The 25,301-nt window shown below is 45.2% G+C and overlaps 1 protein-coding gene and 2 pseudogenes across 5 annotated transcripts; 2 read left to right on the top strand and 1 right to left on the bottom strand.

Annotated features, from left to right (window-relative positions):
• Nucleotides 1–12,226, bottom strand: part of LOC136460712 (uncharacterized) — a 41,883-nt pseudogene extending 29,657 nt beyond the window's left edge.
• A 2,044-nt stretch (nt 12,227–14,270) lies between these two features.
• LOC136456150 (uncharacterized) lies at nt 14,271–22,311 on the top strand. 5 transcript variants are annotated; one of them, XM_066455932.1, is made up of 7 exons: nt 14,278–15,039; nt 15,170–15,269; nt 15,372–15,437; nt 16,923–17,087; nt 17,174–17,270; nt 21,683–21,813; nt 21,913–22,311. In XM_066455932.1, exons 1-6 carry the CDS (start codon nt 14,409–14,411, stop codon nt 21,806–21,808), a joined length of 1,185 nt encoding a protein of 394 aa, XP_066312029.1. In that variant the 5' UTR covers nt 14,278–14,408; the 3' UTR covers nt 21,809–21,813; nt 21,913–22,311. The 5 variants fall into 5 exon arrangements, with proteins under 5 accessions (XP_066312025.1, XP_066312029.1, XP_066312028.1 ...); XM_066455931.1 differs by having other exon boundaries at nt 21,910–22,311; XM_066455930.1 differs by having other exon boundaries at nt 14,279–15,039; nt 21,683–21,817; nt 21,910–22,311.
• Nucleotides 17,294–19,708, top strand: LOC136456151 (probable aspartic proteinase GIP2; annotated as a pseudogene).
• Nucleotides 22,312–25,301: the final 2,990 nt, after the last annotated feature.

Raw genomic sequence — 25,301 nt, 5'->3', positions numbered from 1 at the left:
AGATTATGAAATTAGATATAACTTTGGTATTCACTACAACCACAACAAACATCATTTACACCACAAAAATGATTGCACAAGCAAAACTGCAATTGCAGCCCAACAGCAGTGGTACCAAAAACTGATAGGAACTTCAGAGAAGCATAACTGGAGTTCTAGACCTCCAACAAACATGAATCATAACTTTTTGAAAATATTAGGAAGTTACCTATGACTTTTTATTCTCATATTAAGATGATTCTACAGTTAAAAGGGTCAATTAATCCAATAATTGTATCTCTATCCAAAACATAGATAGAAACTGACATACCACTTTAAACAGCTATAACTAGAGTTCTACATGTCCAATAAATATGGTTCTAGACTTTTTGAAAAGCTTAGCAAATTCTAAACAACTTTGTTATAAACACCTAAAGCTAATTATACTATTAAGAAGGCCCCACAATAAGAACAAGGAAAACCCCTCTCTGAGTTTGGGCAGAAACAGCCATAGAGATTTAAGCAAGTATAACTCAAGATCTACTTAACCAAAAATCATGATATTTAGCTTTTTGAAAAGCTTAATAAAAGTACTACAACTCATGTATTATCATAAAGTCATTATTCATAACTTAACTAAGCCAATTAATTCAATCATGCAGACCTATTCAGAATAGGGGCAAGGCAATACAGGTAATTTGTTACCAGACATCAAGAATAACCTTAGTAGCACTCCACAAAAATTTCACAAGTATTTGAGCACAACAACTGCAGTTATGAAAAAGACAAGGCACAATTAGTATTAAAAACCTAACTGCATAAATCTATTTTTACAGCAAAATATGTAAACTAAAACCTGCCATATTATAGATCTACTGCATAGAAAATGTTGCAAGGATTCCAAAAAGTCCACATTTGTTATTTTATGAGTTTTCTACTAATTACTACAAATTTTCAAAATTAATCATTCAAATCTTTAAAAAACCAGAGAAAAGGAATTATAAATCTTGCATCGGGGTCCCTACAGAAAATATAAATCAAACGCCAGCGAAGAGGTCCTTGAGGCACTATTTAAATGAGTCACTGGTTCACACTTAGATCCTTCCCTTTTCTCGAATTGTTGTGCGAGGTCCCTGGCCTGGCTTTGGAACAGAGGACGCGTGGGAGCTCACCGGAGGTGGTGCGTCGGCGACGGTGGGGGTGGCGGCACAGCATGCGTGGGTCTGTGCGAACCGGTGCATGGCTTCAGCATGTCCCGCGGTGGCCCGCAGTGGCCCAACCACGCATGGGCGTCGATGGCGACAGACAGCTAGCGACGGCGGCCATGGCACGGTCGGCTATGGCAGTGGATTAAGAGGCGAATGAGGTGGAGGCAAACGGGAGCTGCAAGGGCGCTCGGCAGAGGAGGACGTCAGTGGCAAAGGAACTCCCTCGACGGCCATGCTCGAGCTCACGACGGCATCCATGGCTGCTGCATGGTGTTGGCTAGAGAGAGCAGGAGAGGGAAGGAGAAGTGAGAGGGAGAGAGAGTGGAGAGGAGAGTGATGGCCCTTTACTTGAGCAGTCAGAGGCGAGCTGGCGGCCATGCAAGCAACGAAGGCGCCACGCAACCTGCAGAGCGCCAGCGAGCACTATCGGCCACGTCGTGTTCCAAACTGAATGAATGGATTAAATACCACCTCAAAAATACAAGCTAAAACTCAAACTTGTCCCTTCGTAACTCCAAATTCCGTTTAGTTTTGGCACAAGAGGCAGTAACCAATGTTGTAGAGTTATGCAAGATCTCCAACTTTGATTAAAGTGCCAAAGTCTAATTCGGCCTGGCTGGAGAGATACAAGGCTCCGAAGCGGGGTACACGAAACTAAAAATTCAGGTTTCAGTTAACTCAGACTTAGAATATTTTTGGTCTCTGAAAACAGTAGCAAATTCAAAGTTTGAGCCTCGGTTTGACTTTCTTACAAGCTGATCTGGCTCTTGGTACAAAAACAAAGTTTATTCTACTACCCTCGAACTTCAACTTTTGTTTAGGTTCCAATGCCATGCAAATCATCTAAGCCATAGTTCAAACCTGGTCAAAGTAGCATCACGGTAAAACTTAAATCCAAGTTTTAGACCGATTGAGGTATTTTCTTGTCCTTCGCTCAACATGAACCCTTCATGACTTTTGTTGTAGAGTTCAATTAGAGTCATTTGGGCAAGGTTTCAAGGTTTGGTTGATGATCTAGAATTCCATTCACTTTATAAAATAGTTCAAGCAAGGACATACTTGTCATTTCATGTGACTTCTTGATTCCAAACTTCACGAAACTTTTCCATGGATCAATATAGATGGATATTGATGCAAGACACATGAAACAAGTATATCCAGCATTACTCAAGCATACTTTTTAGAAAGGCATCATGTAAGCAATAGTGCATGGTCCAAGTTTAAGTGGTGGCTCATTTTCATATGTTTGACCTAACATCTCCATCACCACTTAACATGCCATGGTTGAGTTTAAACCCATTGCTTAACTGGTGACAAACACCTGGGGTGTTACACCTAAGGATTCTTTTAACAGTAATCAAAGAGCTTCCTTAGGATTAGCTTGAAATCTAGCACACATACACACACTAAACATGATGTCGGTACTAGATGTGGTTAAATATAACAAGCTACCAATCATAGAGCGGTAGAGAGTTTGATAAACCATTTTACCTCCCTCATCTAGGTCGAGATGTCCATTAGATGACATTAGTGTCTTAATTGGCTTACATGCATCCATATTAAACCTCTTGAGAAGATCCTTGGTATACTTTTTTTAAGAGATGAAAATCCCTTCTCTCATTTGCTTGACTTGAAAACTAAGAAACAATGTAAGTTCTCCAATCATTGACATCTTAAACTCCTTCGACATCAATTCACCAAACTCTTTGCAAGAATCTTCACTTGATGATCCAAATATGATATCATCAACATACACTTGACAAATGAAGATATATCCATCAAGCTTCTTAGTGAATAGTATGGTGTCGATCTTCCCAATTGTGAAGCCCTTCTCAATGAGGAAATCCCGAAGACGATCATACCAAGCTCTTGGGGCTTGCTTAAGCCCATATAATGCCTTGGATAACCTATAAACATGATTATGATATCTAAAGTCTTCAAACCCGGGAGGTTGATCAACATGGACTAGTTCATTTATAAAGCCATTTAAAAATGCACTTTTTACATCCATTTGATATAGTTTCATTTCATGATGTGATGCATATGTAAGGAGGATACGAATGGTTTCTAGTCCTACAACCGGTGTAAAGGTCTCTCCAAAATCCAACCCTTCAACTTGAGAGAATCCCTTTGCAACTAGTCTTGCCTTGTTCCTCACAACAATGCCTTGATCATCTTGCTTGTTGTGGAACACCCACTTTGTTCCAATGACTCTTGCACCTTATGGTCGCTCTTCAAGAGTCCAAACTTCATTGCGGGCAAAGTTGTTCAACTCTTCATGCATGGCATTTATCCAATCCAGATCTTGAAGAGCTTCTTCTACCTTGGTAGACTCAAAGCAAGAGATAAAAGAGTAATGTTTAATAAATGAAGCAAGTTTTTAAGATCGAGTCATTACTTCCTTTGATGGACTCCCTATGATGAGATCTTGTGGATGAGCTTGTAGTAGAGGTGAATTTCTTCTATCAACCACTTGAGGGAGAGGTTGTTGAGCATCAACATCTTGTGCTTGTGTCACCATTTGCTCATGGGAGACATGAGTATCTTCATTTTCTACTCTCCCATCTTTATCACCATCTTGTGGCATATTTGATGAAGAAGGTGGATTAATCACTTGTACATCATCTTCATCATCGTGTGGCTTGATGTCTCTAACTGGAATGTTCTTCATAGCCTTCCTCAATGGTTCATCACCTACATCATCAAGATTCTCATGTGCTCCTTGGGAGCCATTAGATTCATCAAATTCCATATCATATGTTTCTTCAACCAATCCAGTGGCATGATTAATTACTCTATATGCTTTGGACTTTGATGAGTAACCAACAAGAAAACTAATATTACAACATCTTTGAAACTTCCCTAGGTGTTGCCACTTCTTGTAGATATAGCATTTGCAACCAAATACCCTAAAGGAGACGTCCGGCTTCTTCCCATTGAGCAACTCATAAGGTGTCTTGCCAAGAAACTTTTGAAGGAATAGGCGGTTGGATGCATAGCATGCGGTGTTGATAGCTTCCGCCCATAGAGCTTTGGGAGTGTTGTACTCATCAAGCATTGTTCTTGCAAGAGTGATCAATGTCCTGTTCTTCCTCTCAACTACATCATTTTATTGAGGAGTATATGTTACGGAGACCTCATGCTTGATCCCAACTTCATCACAATAGGCTTCTATGTTTGTGTTGTCAAATTATTTGCCAATGTCACTTCTAATCTTCTTGAGCTTCACTTCAAATTCATTTTGTGCTCTCTTGGTAAACTTCTTGAAGCATGATGCAACTTCGGATTTGTCATGAAGGAAGAATACCCATGTGTATCTTAAATAGTCATCAACAATCACAAGACAATAAAGATTTCCTCCTAAACTCTTGTATGTTGTTGGTCCAAATAAGTCTATGTGAAGGAGCTCTAGCACTCTTGTTGTTGACATGAAAGCTTTTATAGGATGAGTGTTTGCAACTTGTTTGCCGACTTGACATGCAATACAAATCTTGTCCTTCTCAAACTTCACATTCTTCAACCCTCTCACCAAATCATTCTTCATTAGCTTCTTGAGTGAGCTCATCCCAATATGAGCAAGTCTTCTATGCCATAGCCACCTAAGTGTTATTTTGGTGAATAGACATATCTTCAAATTAGCATCTTCAGAGGTGAAGTCCACTAAATATAGGTTGTTTTATCTAAATCCCTTGAATATCACTTGATCATCATCTTTCTTGGATACAACCACTTCCTTCTCGATAAATAGGCATTGAAAGTCAAGATCACACAGTTATCCTATGGATAGCAAGTTAAAACTCAATGAAGCAACATATAGCACATTTGAAATTGAATGATCATTTGATATTGCCACTTTGCCCAATCCTTTAACTTTGCCCTTTGAATTATCTCCAAATGTGATTCTTTCTTGTCCATCTACTTCTTCATCTAGTGAGGTGAACATATGAGGACCACCTGGTCATATGTTGTGTGCAACCACTATCAATTACCCAATAACTTTCACCGGTCTTGTAGTTCACCTATACACAAGAGATCAAGCTTTAGGAACCCAAACTTGTTGAGGGCCCTTGACTTTCTCAACAAGTGACTTTGCTACCCGAATTTTCTTAGGCCTATTCTTGCTGGGAGGTCCTAAGAACATAACTTTCATCTTTCCACTAGAGTCCTTTCTAAGCATGTAATGAGCAATGAAAGCAAAGGGTCTAGCATGCTTAGGCAAGGGTTGTGGTGGTGGAGTTTGACACTCATGGGCAAAGTGGCCTTCTTGTCCACACTCAAAACACCTCTTTGGCTTTGTCTTTGACTTGTGTTGTTGTTGTTGAGCTTGAGCCTTGTTCTCTTGGTTTGCCATATACCCAATGCCACTTCTATCCATCTTCATGATAGTGTTCATTAGTAGCTCACTTTGAAGATGCTTGCCTCTTATGAACTTACTCAATCCAATCTTGAGATGCTCTTTCTCCAACTTGAGCTTCTTGTTATCTTCCTTGAGTGCATCATTATTTTTCTCTTTCTTGAGTTTCTTGTTCTCTTCTTTGAGCTTCTCATTCTCAAGAATCAAATTACCATCATAATCAAGAGTTTCTAGCACTATAGTGTTGGTGGTTTTAAGCTCTTCAAGATCTTTCTTGAGCTTTTCATTATCATACTTGAGCTTGACATACTCATCATAGTTGTCGGTTTCAACCACTTGCTTACCTTTGCCACTAGATCCTTGTTCAATGCTCTCAACAATTAAATCATCACATGATGTAGCTATATCAATCTTAACAACATCATTAGTAGCATCATGTGGCTCATTGGATAAAAAATCTTGAGCGATAACAAGATTATCATGATTGATCTTGAGAGTTATATATTCTTCTTTTACCATACTGTGGCTAGTGATGAGCTCATTATGTATCCTCTCAAGTTTATCATGGTTTTCTTTAAGCTCTTTCTTAGAAGATTTGAGCTCCTTGAGTTTGGATGACATTGCATCATTTGCTTCTCTAAGCTCAACACTAGCCTTTTCCGCTATGTCACATTTAGCTAAAAGAGAGTCATTCTTAATTTCAAGCTTTTCATTCTTAGCTCTTGACTTTCTAATGATCTTAGTATATTGATTTAGCAATTTAACAAGATCATCATATGACGGTGATTCAAATTCATCATCATCACTATCACTATCATCAATATTAGCATGATCATAACCACTACTATCATCATTATTTGATACCTTTCGTTCACCCTTGACCATAAGGCATAGGTGTGTAGAGGATGATGGCGGTCGTGTTGATGAAGATGATGAAGAGTCAATCACAAAGGCGGCCACCTTCTCATTGTCACTATCATCATCAGATGAGCAACTAGATGAATCAATATCCATGAGCCAATCACCGACAATGTATGTCTTCCCATTTTTCTTCTTCTTGTGGATGTCCTTCTTGCCATCTTTCTTCTTGTATGGCTTTTTTTCTTCTTTTCATCTTCATCTTCATCACTTGAGTCATCTTTCTTGCCCTTGTTCTTCTTCTTATACTTATCTTTCTTGGGCTTGGTGCATTGATGTGCTAGATGACCAAGTTCTCCATAATTGTAGCAATCCATCTCAGAGATTGGCTTCCTTCTAGTGCTAGCAAAGAACTTCTTTTTCTTGTCATCAAACTTGATGCCACTCTTGTTGAGCTTCTTTAGCATCTTGGCGGTTCTTCTCACCATGAGAGCAAGACTTGCATCATCAACTTTATCATCACTTGAGCTCTCATACTCAATTCTTGCTTTGCCCTTCTCTTGGCTAGCCTTGAATGCTAAGTCTTTGTCTTTCTTCTTGGTAGAGGATGAGCCATCTTGTGGTGTGATGTGCATGTACATCTCATGAGCATTGATCTTTCCCAAGATTTGAGTCGGTGTAGCGGTGGAAAGATCACCTTGATGAAGCACGGTCACAATATGCCCATATTTATCAATGGGGAGGACACTCAAGATTTTTCTTACAACATCGGATGGTTGCATTTGAGTGAGTCTAAGCCCATTGACTTCCTCTACAAGAACATTCAAGCGTGAGTACATTTCATTAGCACTCTCTTTAGGAAGCATCTCAAAAGAATTAAGCTTTTTCATTATGAGATGATAGTGTTCCTCACACTCTCTCTTAGTTCCCTCATGGAGCGCAAAAATGTCCGACCATAGTGCATGGGTGTCCCTATGGTTTCTCACCCGGTTAAACACATCTTTGCAAAGGCCTCTAAAGATGGTGTTTCGAGCCTTTGCATTCCATTTCTCATAGTTCACTTCATCGCCTTGAAGGCGTGTGGGATCCTGAGGTTTTGGGAATCCTTGTGAGGCGGCTCTAAGTATTCCAACATCTAGAGCTTCTAAATACGCCTCCATGCGGATTTTCCAATAAGGAAAATCATCACCTCAAAGATAGGAGGAGGTCCTTCCCTGTGAGACATCTTTCTCTAGGCGGTTAAGCCTAAATACATGAGCACGAGGCCCCAATACCAATTGAAAGGATCAAGATGCCCAAGAGGGAGGTGAATTGGGCTAATTCTAAATTTTTTTGCAATAATTAAACCCTACGGTTAGCCCACTTCACCCCTTGTGCCTAGAAAGTGTTTCTATTGTTCTACCATATAAAAGTTTAGCAACCTATGTTCCAATCCTATTCTAGTATGGCAATTCTATGAATGTAAATGACAAGAATTGAATTGCTCAAAGTAAATGCTTAAAATAAAAAGAGAAGGAGGAACACGGCGATGTTTTACCGAGGTATCGGAGAGTCGCCATTCCCCACTAGTCCTCGTTGGAGCACCCACGTAAGGGTGTAGCTCCCCCTTGATCCACGCAAGGATTAAGTGCTATCTATGGGTTGATTCTTCGACACTCCGTCGTGGTAAATCACCCACAACTGCTCACAACTTGAGTTGGGTCATCCACAAGCTCCGCCGGATGATCACCAATCTCCCAATCATGACCAAGCCATCTAGGTGATGGCAATCACCAAGAGTAACAAGCACGAACTCTCACTTAACCACAACAAGCCTAATGAGAAGGGTGGATGTACACTTTGCTACTCTTACTTTTACTAATGAGGCCTCTCTCTTGGATTCTCAAATCTCAATCACCACACTAGAACCTTGCTCTTCTTGGCACTCTCAAGGGTGTTTCTCAGCTGTTGGAATGAGCAAAAGTGATCCCTTGAGTGAATAGAGGAAGTATTTATAACCCCACATTCAAAACAAACTGTTATGTGCCACTGCGGGGTGACTGGACGCTCCGGTTAGTTCTCCCCGCCACCGAGCAGTTAAGTTGTCACCGGACACTAACCAACGTCTAGTCACAAAAACCGCCCTCTGGAACCTTACTGATATTAACCAGAACTCTAGAACCTAGCGTCCGGTCACTTTGCTGCTCAGCGTCCGGTCAGTAGCCGGAACCTGAACAATGTCCGGTCAGCACTGACCGGACGCGTCCGATTAGGATTCTCCCTCTCTAGAACCTTATAGGAGTTGACTGGACTCTGACACCCAGCGTCTGGTTACATTTCTCTCAGCATCCGGTCGCATCCAGACAACTTCACCTTGATCAAATGAACTGACTGGACTCTGTGCCAGTGTCCGGTCACACCGGAACCAGCGTCCGGTCAACATTTAACCCTCCCTTCACTTGCAACTCGCAATCATATGTGAATGAAGTTTGCTCCAATTTATCTTATGGCTATTTAGGAGCTACCTAGTGCTAGATTTGACAAGTGTGCACCACACCTAACTGACTAGACTTATCTAGGTCAAGCTACCCGTCCATACCCCCCTTAATAGTATGGTCAAAGGAAAAACAAAGTCCTAAACTACTCTAAGTGTCTCTTCAACTCCAAACGACACTTAGAACTTGTCCATCCTTAACCTTGTCGTCCATCCTTTGAAAACCAAAACTGATTTCCATCGTAGGGGCATGATGACCATGATTGCCCAATCAATTTCCATTACCATGACCTAACTTAATTGCATCTGCAAAACACACATTAGTCACAGTAATCTCGTATTGTCATTAATCACTGAAACCCAACTAGGGGCCTAGATGATTTCACTGGTGCTCCTTGGGAAGATATTTCTATGGATTTTGTGTTGGGTTTGCCAAGGACTAGGAAGTGATGTGATAGTGTGTTTGTGGTTGTTAATAGATTTTCTAAGATGACACATTTCATATCCTGTCATAAAACGGATGATGCTACTCATATTGCTGATTTGTTCTTTCGAGAAATTGTTCGTTTGCATGGTGTGACCAACACAATTGTTTCTGATCATGATGCTAATTTCTTAGTCATTTTTGGAAGACTTTATGGGGAAAACTGGGGACTAAGCTTTTATTTTCTACTACATGTCATCCCCAAACTGATGGTCAAACTGAAGTTGTCAATAGAACTTTATCTACTATGTTAAGAGCTGTTTTAAAGAAGAACATTAAGATGTGGGAAGATTATTTGCCTCATATTGAATTTGCTTATAATCATTCGCTGTATTCTACTACAAAGATGTGTCCATTTCAGATTGTATATGGTTTCTTGTCTCATGCTCCTATTGATTTGATGCCTTTGCCATCTTCTAAAAAACTAAATTTTGATGCTATTAAGCATGTTGAATTGATGTTAAAACTACATGAAACAACTAAAGAAAACATAGAGCGTATGAATGCTAAATATAAGTTTGCTAGTGATAAAGATAGAAAGGAACTAATATTTGAACCTGGAGATTTAGTTTGGTTGCACTTGAGAAATGTTAGATTTTCTGAATTGAGAAAGTCTAAATTGATGTCTAGGGCTGCTGGACCATTTAAAGTGTTAGAGAAAATTAATGATAATGCATATAAGCTCAATCTTTCTACAGATTTTAGGGTTAGTCCCACTTTTAACATTGCACATTTAAAGCCAGTATTTGGGAGAAGAAGAAGAGCTTGAGTCGAGGACAACTCAAATGCAAGAAGAGGAGGATGATGAGGACATCAACACCAACGATACATCCACGCCGACACAAGTACTAGTTTATGGTCCTATTACTCGCGCCCTGTGCTCGTCAACTTAATCATCAAGTAAGTTCACTCTTAAGTTCATGTCCATCATATTTAGACCATGGAGACAGTGTGCACTCTTATTTTGGTTAGGAACCAGGGAGATGACCGAAAGGGAAAAGGATTCGCGTAGGCTAGATTCGGACTACAGGACAGTTCCAAATTGTGATGGTTACCACGGTCGCATGCAGACTCGGATTGGGGCATTCAAGTACTTCATGGAATCCTTATGAAGTCTATTTTCACATGGATCTAGAATCAAGTCCATATCTATTTTGAGGCGGCCACAATGACCGAATTACTACCGAGAGGTTTTATATCCAAAGGTACTACGTCGTCTTAGTTTGGCCCAATGGGCCGTGTATCAAGTCAGGTCCATTAGAGACATGTCCTAGGGTTGGAGCATGACCCCAACACCCTGGTAGTCAGTCTCTTCACCTTTATATATCCCTTAGCCGTCACCAAGAACAGTTGAATTTTATTTAGATCAAGTTTAGCTCTCGCTACTTGCTTGTAAGCGCGCATGCTGGATCAACAGTCCTTCTTCTTGTCTCTAGAACCCCATCTTATTTGAGATTGAGTTTGAAAACCTTCATCTTCATCTAGTAAATTCAGTACTTATTATACTTGTTCTTGCTAGTTCTTCGATTGCTTATAGGACGAGTGCCCTAGTGGCTGGGTGACGCGCTCCACAAGATCGCGACAGTCATTGGAGGTGGTGTATCGGTTGCTAAAGCACAGCTTAGAAGGCTGTATTCGGGCCGTGAACGTCGTCTCCATCCACCAATCGAGTTATCCCACATCCTCTCATCGAAAGTTTGGGATTCAACCCTAATGGGTTCATACCACATTGTGTGTGCACTGCAGATTCATGGTGCCATGCTCCATGGAGTAGGCGACCACCATAGCCCAAGGTAACTCGAGGAAGACGACATCAACATCGGTTGGGTGGAAGCCGACTGGCACTGGCGTGACGTGAGAGCCTGTGTGCTGTGGCTTTTGGGTTCCATGCCAAGCAGCTCCGTGATGCCAACCTGGTGCAGCAGCGTCCAAGCGACCCGTGCTATTCTCATTGTCAGTCTGCGATGACTATGAATCACACACCCACTCTCATACCTTTAGCACCGACGTGTGCGCCTCCATGAACCGAAGGCTGCCTCCGCCATGGCGCTCCCCTATCACCTTGGTCCCATTTGCGGCTAGCAAGATGGCAAGGCAGCGCGATGACTTGGAAGGAGTCGCCATCGCTGTGGTACGCTATGGCCAGTGTCAGTCCCACGGCTGCAGCCAGTAGGCTGGCGCCGCTCTGGCCTAGCACCGGCCATGGCCAGGAAGTCGTGCTCGAAGGGAAGGGAAGACTCGAACAGCGAGATCCTTCAGCTCTCCCATTGGTCGGTGCCTGAAGAGAAGACTTTCAGGCGAATGTCCGTGTCTTCCATCTGCCATTGCTCGAATGACCACCACCTAGAACTGGGATCGCGTGCCAGCCACCGTCAAGGAGCGCACACTGCGGGTCGAAGCAGAGGGACCGTAGCTCCGAGAGAACCACGCGTTGTCGCGTCATCGGGTTGCACACATAGTAATGCACGCTTTGTGAGGTGGGGCGCCTCTTCGTGCACAGCAGTAGCCCGCCTGCCGAGTGTGCCACGAGGAGAGGGAGGCCTCCTTGGTAGTACGCGCTGCTGGAACTAGGAAACAAGGCGAGGTTCAGTGTCATCGAGCTTGAGCTCCGACGCATGGCTTGAAGAGGGGCCGGTGAGGAAGCGCGGAAGAAACCCGTTGTCGTTTGTGTCTCGGACAAGGTCCAAGAAGACGCCAGCGCGCCACTAGTACCGGGCGTGGAAGTCGGGGCTGCGGACGAGGCCGTTGCAGCGGCGCGAGGCGGAGGCCCCTGTTCGTTTGGGCTTGTTTGGCTTATAAGCCGTACTTTTTCAGGCCAACAAATCATATTTTTGTCTCACACCAAATTAGTCAACCGTACTTTCAGCCATGACCTATTAGCCAAATAAGCCCAAGCGAATAGGGCACATGGATGGTAGCCAAGATTGATCAGCACGAGCCAACACACAATGACACGATGTTATTCCCACAGCTAGACAGCAGCGGCTTGTATATGTACTAGTCCATGACGCGCGCCATCGCGCGCGCCGGTAAATCACCTAGTTAAGGCGCAGGGAAAAAATATGTTTAATCTTTGTATGGAAACAATATTAGGAGTTTAATGTAGATATATCAGGCATAAAAAACGAAAGATTGAAGCACAATAATTAGCATACCTTTAGCCTCATCATACATCTACAAGCAGAACTGTACGTATCATAAATAGAAAATCATCAATAGGATAATAGCCATGTCCTGTTCTAAGTGATCAGGCATGCTGATTTCAATAGAGAGATATAAAAATGATTTGGAAATCAGCGTATCCACCTTGTAAGCTACTGTCTCCATTGTAAATTGTAAGACGTTTTGACTTTGTAGATACATAGATAGTAGATACATGACAAAAGTAATTTATGTAGCAAGGACAAAATGTCTGCATGTTTGTAACTCAAATATCAGTTAAGCTAAAGCGAAATAATTAACATGATGCTGACCACATCACAAGCAGCTCAGGTTGCAATGCAGTGCTTTATAACAGGAACAATTTTTCCTTTAGTGATAAAGAATTGACCTTCAAAAAAAATAGTGTTAAAGAACTCGAATAAATAAGTTGTGAATTTTGACAGTACATTCTTCTAATTTGGGGTAGCCTTCATGACTTCTGCATGTACAGACGCATTTTCAGGAGCCTGCTCAGCCACCTAAGTGGTGGATGTGGAGCAGATGATACACAGACACACACACATAGATAAATAAATAGATAAATGTGTGTGGAGTGGGTGCTCGCCCTGCACCCGCGCCCAACGCCGGGTCCTGCCCGCGCGGGTGCGCCGCGCTCGCACCGCACCAGCGGCCACTGGCAGCCGCCGGGTCCCGCCTATGCTGGCGCGGCACCGCGTCGAGACCATCCTCGGCTCGCACTAAAGGTAAAACGAAACGGCGCGAGCGTGGAAATTACCAGAGACGGGAAAGAGGACCAGCAGGGAAGAACAAGGACGGGCCCTGGAACCTTCCGGAGAGGACGCAGCACCGCAAGCCGTGCAGCTGCCCAGAGGTCGCAGACGACGGAGCAACGTTGAGCCCCCAAGGACGCAGTGGACGGGCCCCTTTGAGAGAGCGGAGTCGCCGAGGCCAAGATTGGCGGGGGCTCCTTCCCGTGCGAGGCCGTGGAGGAGCGTAGCCGGCGAACGGAGGCCAGCACAGGCGGAGGCGGACGGCGGAGCGGCAAGGGCACGAAAGCGACGGAGTTAGGGTTTGGCTAGCTGCAACAGCGGGGTCCACAACGGCAAAGGCAGGTCCCCCGCCGTGGCAGGGTGGCCCGTACTGAGCCGGATCCGCCTTGCGGGAGACGTCGCCGGGCAGGCGCAGGCGCAGGCCGGTGGTAGCTGCGGCCGCGGCCGTCAGCGCTGACCGAGACGGAGAGGGGGAGCGGGAGGGAGCGGACGAGAGCGAGAGGGAGCAACGAAGAGCGAGGAAGAAAGGGGGAGAAGCCGGGAAGGAGGATCAGGAAGTCGCTGTATATATTTGGTGGGCTGGCTCCCAAGTAAAAGCCGGACAACAGTAATGGAAAGCATAGAAAAGAGAAGAAGCAGGCCCAGAATCCTGCTTCCGGCAAAATCCGTTTCAAGCAACAGTAGTCATCCGACTGAAAGATTCTCACGGACACGGAAATTACGGCCGACATGGCCACTCTGGGAGGCGGCGAACCTTCTGGGAGGCGGCTAAACCTTCGTGCTTTGATATATAGAAATACGCGGCAGGGCCTTCCGTGTTCGAGTAGAGGACGACCGTGTCTTGCCCACAAGACGAGCCGGACTTGTTCACGCGTCGCCATGGCAACAATGCGTGTCAATTCTTCGGGCCACGTCTCGGACACGGATTGGCGCAACGGGACCTTGCCATGTCACCGCCTTAAGCGGGTTTCGTTGCTGACGAGCAGTTGCGTCATTGCGTGCTTGACTGCTTGCTAAACCGCACCCGTTGGGGGGAGTACGAGTTAAACGGGTCCAAATCTTGGACCCGCAGCAGACGGACCTCACCCACCCGTCGCTCGATCTCCCCTTCTCGCCGGCGATGGCGCCGACGTCGGCCGCGGCCTCGGCGGGGAAGAAGTCTCCGGCCACCGTTCTCCTCCTCTACGTAGCGTGCGCCTTCATCCTGCTGCTGCTCCTCGCCTACTACTCGCCCCGCCTCCAGCCCCACGCCCACGGCCGCAGCCTCCACCGCCGCCTCAAGCTCCACCCAAAGAGCGCCCCATCATCCGGCGCTGCCTCCGGTGGGAACGTGGGGCAACAGCAGACGCAGCACCAAAACAACCATGCGGCCTCCTTCGACCCGACCATTGCCGAGCTGGAGCGCCGGCTGGACGACAAGGAGTGGGAGCGCGAGCACTACAGCCTCCTCCACGGCGGCGAGCCGGATGACCACATGAAGGAGTGGGAGGAATTCCTCAAGGATGAGGAGGACTTCATCAACGACGACGAGCGATTCAACGTCGCCGACCGCATCCGCGAGCTCTTCCCCAAGATTGACGTCGCCCCGCAGGACGGATTCGTCTCCCTCGACGAGCTCACCGCCTGGAACCTCCAGCAAGCCAGGGCCGACCAGCACCACCGCTCCGCCAGGGAGATGGAGCTCTACAACAAGGACGGCGATGGGATAGTCTCATTCGAGGCCTTCAATAAGCTGCGCCAAGAATCCCATGGTAACATTGCCAAAATACTCTGCTTTTGTTTCTGCGTGAAGCAATGAGTGTAGCAATGCAAGGAAATAATTCCTGCTATCATTGTATTTTCATACGTTGGTTTGCTGATTGCTTGGTTCTTGTTCTGCAGGAGACGGCAATATGCTGGGGTTCCAGTGGTGGAAGGAGGAGCATTTCAATGCCTCAGATGCAAACACTGATGGTTTCCTTGATAAAGCTGAGTTCAATGAGTAAGCATTCGTTTCAGTTGTACCAAAAATCAAATTTGTTAATAATATGGTTCTTCATTATTTCCTGACATCTGCCTTTTGAATTTCCTGTTGCTGCTTCAGTTTCCTTAATCCAAGTGATTCGGATAATCCCAAAATCATCAATTTGCTCTGCAGACAAGAAATAAGGTGCATGCTTTCTCATCCTTACGACTATTTTCTATCCTAGTTTACATTAATTTTAGCAGCATAGCTGTGAAGGACTTGGAGTGGTTTAATCTTGGGTTTAGCCTCAAAAGGGTACATAAACTTAATTCAAATCAATTATTGGCTTCAGAATCCTGAATCCTCGAGCCATCAAAATATATGTTTGTGAAATTTGTTCAGACTTAGCATTTTCATGCTGTAGCAGGCAACAGGCTTTAGCCACTAGTGATAGTGAAATGAAGTTTTAGTTAGATGCCAGAGTGGCAATAGTGATAGTGATAGCAGGCAACAGCTTCAGCATTTTCTTGGGCGATACTTAACAATTCCATTGCTGACAAGTGACAAGCAGTAATATACATCCTCACCTACATTAGCACAAATCAAGGTCCAAAAATCATGATGATGCACTTAGATGACTTACATATACTAAAGAAGGTATAACCCTTCAAAACTAAGAGGGTGTTGGTTCACTGATATGGGTGAGCCATGAGCCCATAGAGACATTAATGAAACTGTCCTATCTTTGGCTATGTTTTATGAAATCTTGGTAGCATTTTTTCTTACCCTTGCGATCTTTCTTATCCTTTCGCTTTGACTGTGTCACATGCAGTCTAATTAGTATCCTGTGAGGCAAGTTTGTTAGCTTCGGATGAGTGTCTTATGTTTAAAATTGTTGTTCACATGTGTGAACTGTGTGGACAACAGTTTTTCTGCATATGGCACACTGAAAGAAGTGATTTTCACCCTTTAAACTAAATAACCCTCCCTGCCTCTGTTGACGTTGAAAAGATCTTGCCTTTTTTTTTTAAAGTTAAAAATGCAAAAGAAGCTAAGTTGTTGTGCCACATCATCATATTACAGTAGTGAGTAGACACTAAACCTATTCATACCATTTAAATAATTGGATTTGGACAGGGTTCAATGTGTGTCCCTCTAATGAGTTTTTGAAAGTTTTGATAGGCAATTGATAAAAGTTTTGGTGTTTTCTTGAAGTAAATGATATTAGCTACACATTACTTGTTGATATGTTTCTTGTAGTTTTGGCAACAGTTTCTTTCCGCTTGTCTTAACAACTATAGGTTTTATATCCATCTCCTCCTTCTATGTTCCATAAGATGGAAATACATATAATACTAAACGTTTTATAAATTACAAACCCGACATCTCTATACTAGGCTCTACTTAACACTAAGTATGAGGCACACGTTTTGAGGCATAAATAAATCACTTGACGCAAAAGAAACTAACACACCTGAGTAAAGCATGTTGCTTTGATTAGAACACCAAAGAACCTTTTGAATGATCCATCATGTCTGGAAACTTGGAAGTTGTTGATTGTGTGTCCCTCTAATGAGTTTTTAAAGGTGGATATTCTTCCATCATTAACTATTTATGTGCACTATTAGAGCACACTTCAGTTTCCTTGAGGTTATGTTTGAAATTCCTTACTCACTATGCCATATCCAGGCAGAGGGATAAAGATGGTGATGGAAAGTTAAACTTTGAAGAATACTTTAATGGGCTACATGACCATATACATGGTTATGATGACGAGAATGCAGATATTTCCCATATTGGGAACGTAACAGTTGCGAAGGACCGGTTTTCCAAACTTGACAAAGATAATGATGGGTATGCTATTGGACATATTTGCAATTTCTAACAGAACTTCGTATAACCTTGAATCTTTATTCATTTGAGAAAGACCTTTTCTGCAGGTTTATTTCGGAGCATGAACTAGAGCCTGTTCTTGATAAGCTCTATCTTTCTGAACGCTATTATTCTAGACAGCAAGCTATCCATGCTATCTCAGAGGTTTGGTTCATATTCTCCCCCATTGCTTCTTTTTCTTTTTCTTTGAGATATCAGATTATCAGAATATAGCTCCATGGTCTACTTAAGAGTAAAGTACATGGCCGGTCCTCGAACTTGTGGGGGTGTATCATCCCGGTCCCTAAACTTAGAAAATGTGTCATTTCGGTCCTTCAACTCTGTTTAGGTCTCGTATTCATCCAAACGGGTTTGGCCCCACCTGTCAGCTCTATCTCTCATATCTCACCTCTCTCACAGCCATGGTCAGCTCGCCGGCATGCCCCTGTTCGCCCTGTGCAGCTGCGGCAGCGGTGGCTTGCCTGCTCACCGGTGGCAGTGGCTGCTCGCCTGCGCCGCCGCGTTCCTTACCTCGCTATAAAGATCGATCCTTGCGTGCCGCTGATAGCACTTCACATCGCCATCACGCATCACGTCCCACACGCTCACACTCACAGCATGGCACGCCACCCAGCAAGTGCTTGCCCTCTCGTGGATGCTGTCCTCTTCCTCTGCCTGCTGTCGGCCTACCGTGCAGCCGTCTCTGGCAGCAAACCGAGCGCCGTGCTGCTGCCGGTGAGCAAGGACGACGCCACGCAGCAGTAGGCGACGGGGTTCCGGCAGCGCATGCTGCTGGTGCCAGTGAAGGCCGTGCTGGACCTGGCGGGAGCCACGCGGCGGTGGGTTCCTCGAGAACACGGTCACACGGGTCAGCACGGGCAGCAAATTCATCACTGACGTGCTGGCGCTGCCCTACGCGTTCCAGCCGGGGGTGGTGTTGTCCGACACGTCGCTCATCTACGCCCCGCTCCTCGTCAACCCAGTGAGCACGGCCTGTGTCCACCAAGGGCAACAAGTCGGACGAGTACTTCGTCGGCATCAAGGTGAACGGCCACGCCGTGCCGCTGAACGCCACGCTGCTGGCCATCAATAGGAAGGGCGTGGGCGGGACCAAACTCAGCACGGTGGCGCCCTACACTGTGCTGCAGTCCTCGATCTACAGGGCCATCACCAACGCGTTCGCGGCCGAGACGGCCATGATCCCATGGGCGCTGCCCGTGGCGCCGTTCAAGCTGTGCTACGACGGGAGCAAGGTGGGGAGCACCAGCGTGGGCCCGGCCATGCCCACCATCGAGCTTGGCACGCTCCGAGTGGCCGCCCTGCACCATCATCAGCAGCTGGCTCATGGCGCCGGCCCGGACTGCCTCCAGCTGCAGCGCCTGTGAGCTGCCCACCACGGCCACCAGCGTGCCCGCCTCGTGCTCCGCCACGCGGCCGGATATGGCGCGCACCAGCTCCGGCACCGCCGCCCGCGCCGCCGCTGACCACGGGAGAGGGCGGGATGAGAGGAAGACTACCACTTTTTTTTTTTCAAAACAACCCTTCATAAAGTTTGTAAAAAAGTAAAGTGTGTGGCCAGAGGGTGTGTCATCCTGGTCCTTGTACTTAGAAACTGTGTCATTTTGATCCTTAAACTCAGTTTGGGTTTCCTGTACGTCCAAACGGGTCTGGTCCCACGTATCAGCTCCATCTCTCCTCTCTACGACGACGACCGACCCTGCTGCTGTGCCTACGCGCGCACGCCATCTCTATCGCAGGTCTGCCACCATCACCTGGCTACGCTCACCACCTGTGAGCCCCATGCACTGCGCCCGCTGTTTGTGCGCCCCTTCAGGCCGCCGTCCGCACACCGCGTGGTGCCGCCATCTGACCCGCTCTCTACCACGGGTTCTGGCCACCACCTGTACTGCTGACGGTGCCCAGGCTCTCTGAGGCGAGGAGTCCATGGCGGTGATGGGTGCAGCCAAGGAGCCACAACGATGGCGACGAAGCAGAGCGCATACTACAACATGCACAGGTTGATGGAGCGATGGCATTATTGAGCGCAGCGCCGTGACGACCCTCCTGGACGATACCGGCGAGAGCGCCACGAGCTCGGTCTTCCACCACACTCTGCCGCCGTGACTTATCCTTCACGGACTGCCTCAGAAGCAAGAACCTCTCAATCCAGTGCCAAATCGGTTTCTACCATACGAAATTGCCCTCATGCTCCTCGATTTGAATCCCTACTAGCCTGAACAGTGTTCTTCCATGTGATTCAGACATGGAACTGAACCTCAATACAGAATAGCACAGGAATTGCAGGACTGCAATTGCCAGTGTAGGAGGTGTGAGCTTCTTGGTGGATGCGGTTAGCCATCATCCTATACTCGTATCGTATTGGTGACTTGGTGCTTGATTTGGTTCGTGTTCTCGTTTGTCTGAAGGTTGAAGAAGAGAAGGAAAGGGAAAGGGAAAGAAAAGTTTGTCTGAAGGTTGAAGAAGAGAAGGAAAAGGAAAGGGAAAGAAAAGAAGCAAGGAAGGTTGGGAGCAGCCGGTGGCAGTTCATGTGCCCACCGAGCGCCTGCCCGCACGTGAACACAGCATCGCATGACGAGCAGTCGTGCGCCGGCCTCCTCGCTGCTGCGTTGGTCGCCGCTGCAGCTGTGCACAGGCTAAGCTAGAAGGCCTGCCTACCTGCGTGAGGAACTTGTTGACGCGGGGGCGACGTCCGTGAGGAGGTCGCGGCGGAGGAGCATGGCGAACATGAGCTAGAGGGCGCGGCAGCTCACCGGCGGCGCGAGCAGCCCCTGACCATGTCGCACGCGGCCCCTTCCACGGCCGAGTCCGGAAGAGAAGAGAGAGGACAGGCAGATGACATGTGGGCCTCATGTGTCAGCGTGCTATATGGGTTATGGGTTTAGATCCATTTGGATTAGCTATATGACCCGAACTGAGTTTAAGGATCAAAATGATACAGTTTCTGAGTATAGGGACCGGGATGACACACGTTCACAAGTTTAAGGACCGGCCATGCACTTTACTCTTTATAAATATTTGTGTAATTTTTGTGTCTGCGCAATTTTATATATAACCAACGCTAATTTTCTATTTCGTGCAATCAAGTACTAACTCGGTATGCGGGTATGGACCATACCCGTTTGGATGAATACGAGACCCAAACAAAGTTTAAGGACCAAAATGACACACTTTCTGAGTTGGACGACCGGGATGACACACCCCCACAAGTTCGAGGACCGGCCATGAACTTTACTCTCTACTTAATATACACAAGTTACCTTTTGATCTGTTATACTAGTTCAAGGTGTACTTAGATTCTATGGCCATGCTTATGTGCATAATCAGATGGCACAGTTTTAGTTTTTACTTTATAAGTTTCTTCTTTGAACCACTGAAGCTAAACATGTATTTTCAAGGAGTCGCTAATACTTATGTACCATCACGAATGTACATGAGTTGCCTGCTCATATAGTTCAGAGATTATTTCAAACTTGTCTGCAGGCACAACAGAAGTTTTCATGTTGGTTTGCTCCTAATCAATTTTGCCTTCCAGCAAACAGTGTGTGGGCTTATAATTACTTACCAGTTTAACTATTTATCATCAGCTATTATCACCAAAAACCTAATATAGCATGCAAGTAATGTCAACAATATAAAGTTTGATAGGTTTGCATAGGCAAAAAAGGAAGACACTGAATAGATATTGCGATCCATTACGTAAATAGTTGCAAAATCATTTGTCTGGTTCCATCCCGTGTTCAGTAATTATAGATTGTGCATAGAAAAAAGGCAACGTATCAGGTGCAAACCAATCAATCTGTGCAAACTTGGAAACTACCAATTAGGACCACTAGATGCTGATCCAATGGATGGGGTGAGAGGTGGGATTTTTTTGCACTTAAGCCCCCCACCCGCTGGCCTTTTTTTTTTGCGCTTAAGCCCCGTCACCCCATCTATTGGATCAGCATCTAGTGGTCCTGATTGGTAGTTTCCAAGTTTGCACAGGTTGGTTGGTTTGCACCTGATATGTTGCCTTGAAAAAATTGCAGTATGGAAATTGTATCATGTCTATCATGTGGTTTCTGTTGATGTGATGTAGATTTTGTTCATTCTTTTTTGGAGTGTAGTGGAAGTACAACAATCTGGACAGCATGGTCAAATTTGAGTGGGATATAACCATATAGAACAAGGTTTGAAGCCTAAAACATTAAAGAGAAGACCTTTAGTTAGGAATCAGATAGTAGTTATATCATGTATGTAAGTCATGTCCTATTGGTTTTGTGTTTGGTGCCTATGGCTTTAGGGTTAAATGCTAAAGAAATCATGGATAGAGAACGCCAAATTAACAGATTATTACTGAGTGCGAATCTGCTAGTCTGTACTTGCATGGTCCCGTAACTGCATCTTTCCTTCTGTTTGTATTCTCTATGGCTGTTTGATATTCTTTTTGGCAATTTGAATGTGGTCAACCAAAAGGACAGTCTAATTCTACCAACTTCCTCTTTGAGCATCCATGTGATAAACCGCTTTTCTGGGAGATGACATGTACGATTTGCTTCACCGTAACCTTAATGCAGGTTGACAAAGATCATGATGGGAAGCTAACTTTGGAAGAGATGATTGAGAACCCCTATACATTTTATGGCAGTGTTTACCTTAGCGACGACGATGACGAAGACTACGTCCACGATGAATTTCGCTGACATGTGTAGGTAGTCACTCTAGCCTGAAAATTGGTTTCCATCGTGTGCCTTGTCCATTTCTGTGCTCTTTTGCTCCGTGGCTAAAGTTAATCTTCTTTCAGCAGATTGTTAGTATCCTGACCACGCAAGGAACACAACAGATGAGCATCAAGGTGCACAGATAGGATCGAAGCGTCTAGCATACTATGTGAATCCCGGGCTGGGCTGCTGACAGAATGGGAGAGCTTAGAGTTAGGGCCATAGAGTGAGGAACTAGTTTTAGGGTCCGTTTGGTTGGGCTTTTGACTTTGGCTTTAGCTCCAAAAAGCCAAAAGCCCAACCAAAGGGGCTGCTTTTGGAGGCGGCTTTTTCAGAAACGGCTGTTTTTTCGTAGTACGTTTTTAAAAGCTGGTTTGACCATGCTTTTGGCTTTTGGCTTTCTGCTTTTTGAAATTGGTGGAATAAAAAGCTCTTCTATAGTTGTTTCAAGAGAGATAAAGATAAAAGGTATATTTTATATTTGTTTAATCAAACAGCTTTCATCTTTTCCACAGCTCACAGCCCACAGCAGCTTTTTCCCACAGTTATAGCTTAACCAAACACACCCTTAGCCGCGCTTGGTTCTTCCAGTTGTTTGTGTTAAATGAAACGACGACAGCATCCTAGCACCGGCCAGTGATGGATGTTACGTGGCAAGTTGGTCACCTTTATCTAGGCTGAGCTGCCATTGTCTCCATCCTGCAGAGTGCATGTAGTCCAGGAGAACAATGAGTGGAACGTCATCTCGGTGGCGAACGGATTCAAAAAATCGAACGTGTTATTTGGTGTCTGAAATATATATATGAATGCTGAATTCAATTATTTCTGGCAGAATGTCGCAATCAGGATTCAGTAGCGAGTTGAGCCTGTGCTATACATAGCCCATTGTGAAACATTCCATCGGCTGCATGAGTGCGCCATGGACGGGAGATCGATGTGCCGAATTATTGGGGAATCGATCGATCAATCGACCGATGGCTCACTTTATTCGGAACATCGATTGTGCCTAGTCATCAGTGTCTTTAAGTACGGAAGATGCAGGGTATCCACGTGGTGTGCCACGTCACGTGGGTCCCACGATATGCGTGGCTCACATTTCAGGCGTTTCCTCGCTGGGTCTTGTGCTGGTATAAAAGGTACGACGGTAGACACAGCACCTCCTCTTCTGAAAAATTCTGAACCTTGTTTTGTTTTGCTTTTTTTTTTTTTTTGAGCAAAAGTTGTTTTGTTTTGCTGAGAGCTCCGCACTCGATTTTTGACGGCTGGATGACGCCGCGGATAACGCTCGAGGGCTTCAACTCAGTGAATTATTGGGCTTGGCCCATCGAGTATTATCCGTGATTCTGAATGCCAAAAATTGATGCACCCACACGTCCCTACCTTGGTGGATTAAACAGGCCAGTCCTGGTAGTTGCATGCAAGAGGCAGATTAGCCCACCATGCAAGCAATCTAGACAATATGATTACATAATTTATTTTTGTAAAAATATTTGTATCGCCTCTTTATTCTTTCATCTAGGCCTTTTTACTTTTGTATGTATGTTTGGGTGCATTTAACAAGGCAACATTTCTTTCTATTACTACCAACTTGCTAAAAGAAGGTTCGTCTTTGCTGTTAATTTGGAATTCGATACCTATAGACCTTAATTATAAGATACAAGCAGGTTAGACGCTTTTCAGCATGATATGTGCAAGCACGTAGCATCTACATACTAGGATCGTCACCGTAGTGATCTGAGACAAGCAAGTGCGTGTCTTCATCTACCAGTATGTATATATTCTGTCTTTGCACATGCATGTTCAAGGCTCAGCGCTGGCCAAAACGCTTCTTCACTAGCATGTTGCATTTTAGGAAACAATGACCTCCGTCTTCTCATCCAGTCTCATACATATATGCAATAATATTTGTTTGGAATTCTAGATCCTAACATATGATTTACATATAGAGTTCATAATTAAGATGCAAGAATACAGTGGAAAGACAAAAACGTCTCATCTGGTACACAACATTTATTTGCATGTAGAAATTATTTTTTCTTGTATAGACTTGGGTTCAGATAAACTTGAATTAGGATGAAGTGATTAGGATAAAGTGAATTGACTTAAAACTAGTTAAAATTTGTAATGGAGTGAGTAGAATATAAAGAAAAGTGTAGCGACGTGGTCTGATTGCACGCTGGCAACGCAGACAGGCCCAGTGCGGAGTACGTGTGGTGGCACGGGATGATGGCCTCATGGGCAGGAGGAGGACGGATGATACCCCAATTCCCCGGCTGCAGCAGTCTTGGTACGCGCATGCATCAACAAGGACCCGTGAAGGCACAATCACCATTCACCAGCTAGCGAGCAGTCTGTGACGCACTTGCACAGCATAGGCCTACTAGCGCCTGGGCTTCACTCGTAGTACTCCGCTCCAACGCTGCAATAGCAAATCCCAATTCGTCCCAGCAGTACGTGTGCCTGCAGCCTGGGGAAGCCCTGGCACTAGCTCGCCCGGGGCCCTCCTCAGCCCATTCTGCCGCGTCACTGCTAATCCTGTGCATGCTCGCGTCGCTGGCAGCAGGCATGGCAGCCCGGGTGGGGGTGGGTCGCGGCCTCGCCGCCTCGGCCTGGTCCGCTCGTTCGTTCGTTCGTTCACGTGATGCCGCCGGCCGGAAGGGGAGAGAGTTCGTTTCGAGGAGGCCAGGAGGCACGCACAACAGCTACAGAGAAAGATGGCGGCCCACGCACACGTGAGCCGTCGATAGATTCTGAAGGCTGAAGCTGATCCGGTCACCGCCGGCCGTCGAGACTGATCGGCCTCGGCGGTGAAGAGGACCAGATCAATGGACGATGCACGGCACGGCCACGGCGAGCGCTCGCATTCGATGCCTGCCTGCGTTGGAGGGTATGTAAGCATGTTTGCTAGGGAGGGATCCGGGATATGAGCAGTTGCAGCCACGGGTCACTGATCGATGGCGCATCTTAGAGCAAGTATAACAACAACCTGTATGTGGGCTGAATCCTTCAGCCTATATTTGATTTGAACTTTTGTTTGATTGATTTGTAGATTGTTTTACTGATTCCATTGGTTTTATGGTATGTTTGAATATTTGGATTTGATTGTTTGCTCATCCTGTTACTATTGAATTTGTGTTCAATTAATAGTTCTCATCATTGTTTAGTTTGAGTTCATGAGCTAGAGGAACTAGCCGATGAGCCAAGCCGAGCTAGGTCTTCAGCTTACTAGTTTAACGAGATGAGCTGGCTCGACCGATATCCACCCTAAATCCACCTATACATAATAAATCTGCAGTCATACATGGCCGTTGCATATAGTTGTATAATACTATATTTGTTTTGTATCTATTATCTTTAATATTTGCTAACAAAATAAGTCTCGATGTGGTCACAAAAAAAAGTCTCCATGTCAATTCTCGAGGCGTAGAAATTGCCATATGAATTAGAGAAAATAAAATAGAACTACTCCCAACGT

This window comes from Miscanthus floridulus, chromosome 6, assembly GCF_019320115.1.
Source record: "Miscanthus floridulus cultivar M001 chromosome 6, ASM1932011v1, whole genome shotgun sequence".
Taxonomy (NCBI): Eukaryota; Viridiplantae; Streptophyta; class Magnoliopsida; order Poales; family Poaceae; genus Miscanthus; species Miscanthus floridulus.
The sequence above is the reverse complement of the archived record's forward strand: the minus strand, read 5'-3'. Positions and strand labels throughout refer to the sequence as shown.

Coding starts and splice junctions, on each gene's coding strand:
- LOC136456150 (XM_066455928.1), top strand. CDS start 14,409: ATGGCGCCGACGTCGGCCGCGGCCTCGGCGGGGAAGAAGTCTCCGGCC. Junction 15,040..15,169: donor GCTGCGCCAAGAATCCCATG/GTAACATTGCCA, acceptor CTTGTTCTGCAG/GAGACGGCAATATGCTGGGG. Junction 17,271..19,531: donor CTATCCATGCTATCTCAGAG/GTTTGGTTCATA, acceptor GTTTGTCTGAAG/GTTGAAGAAGAGAAGGAAAG.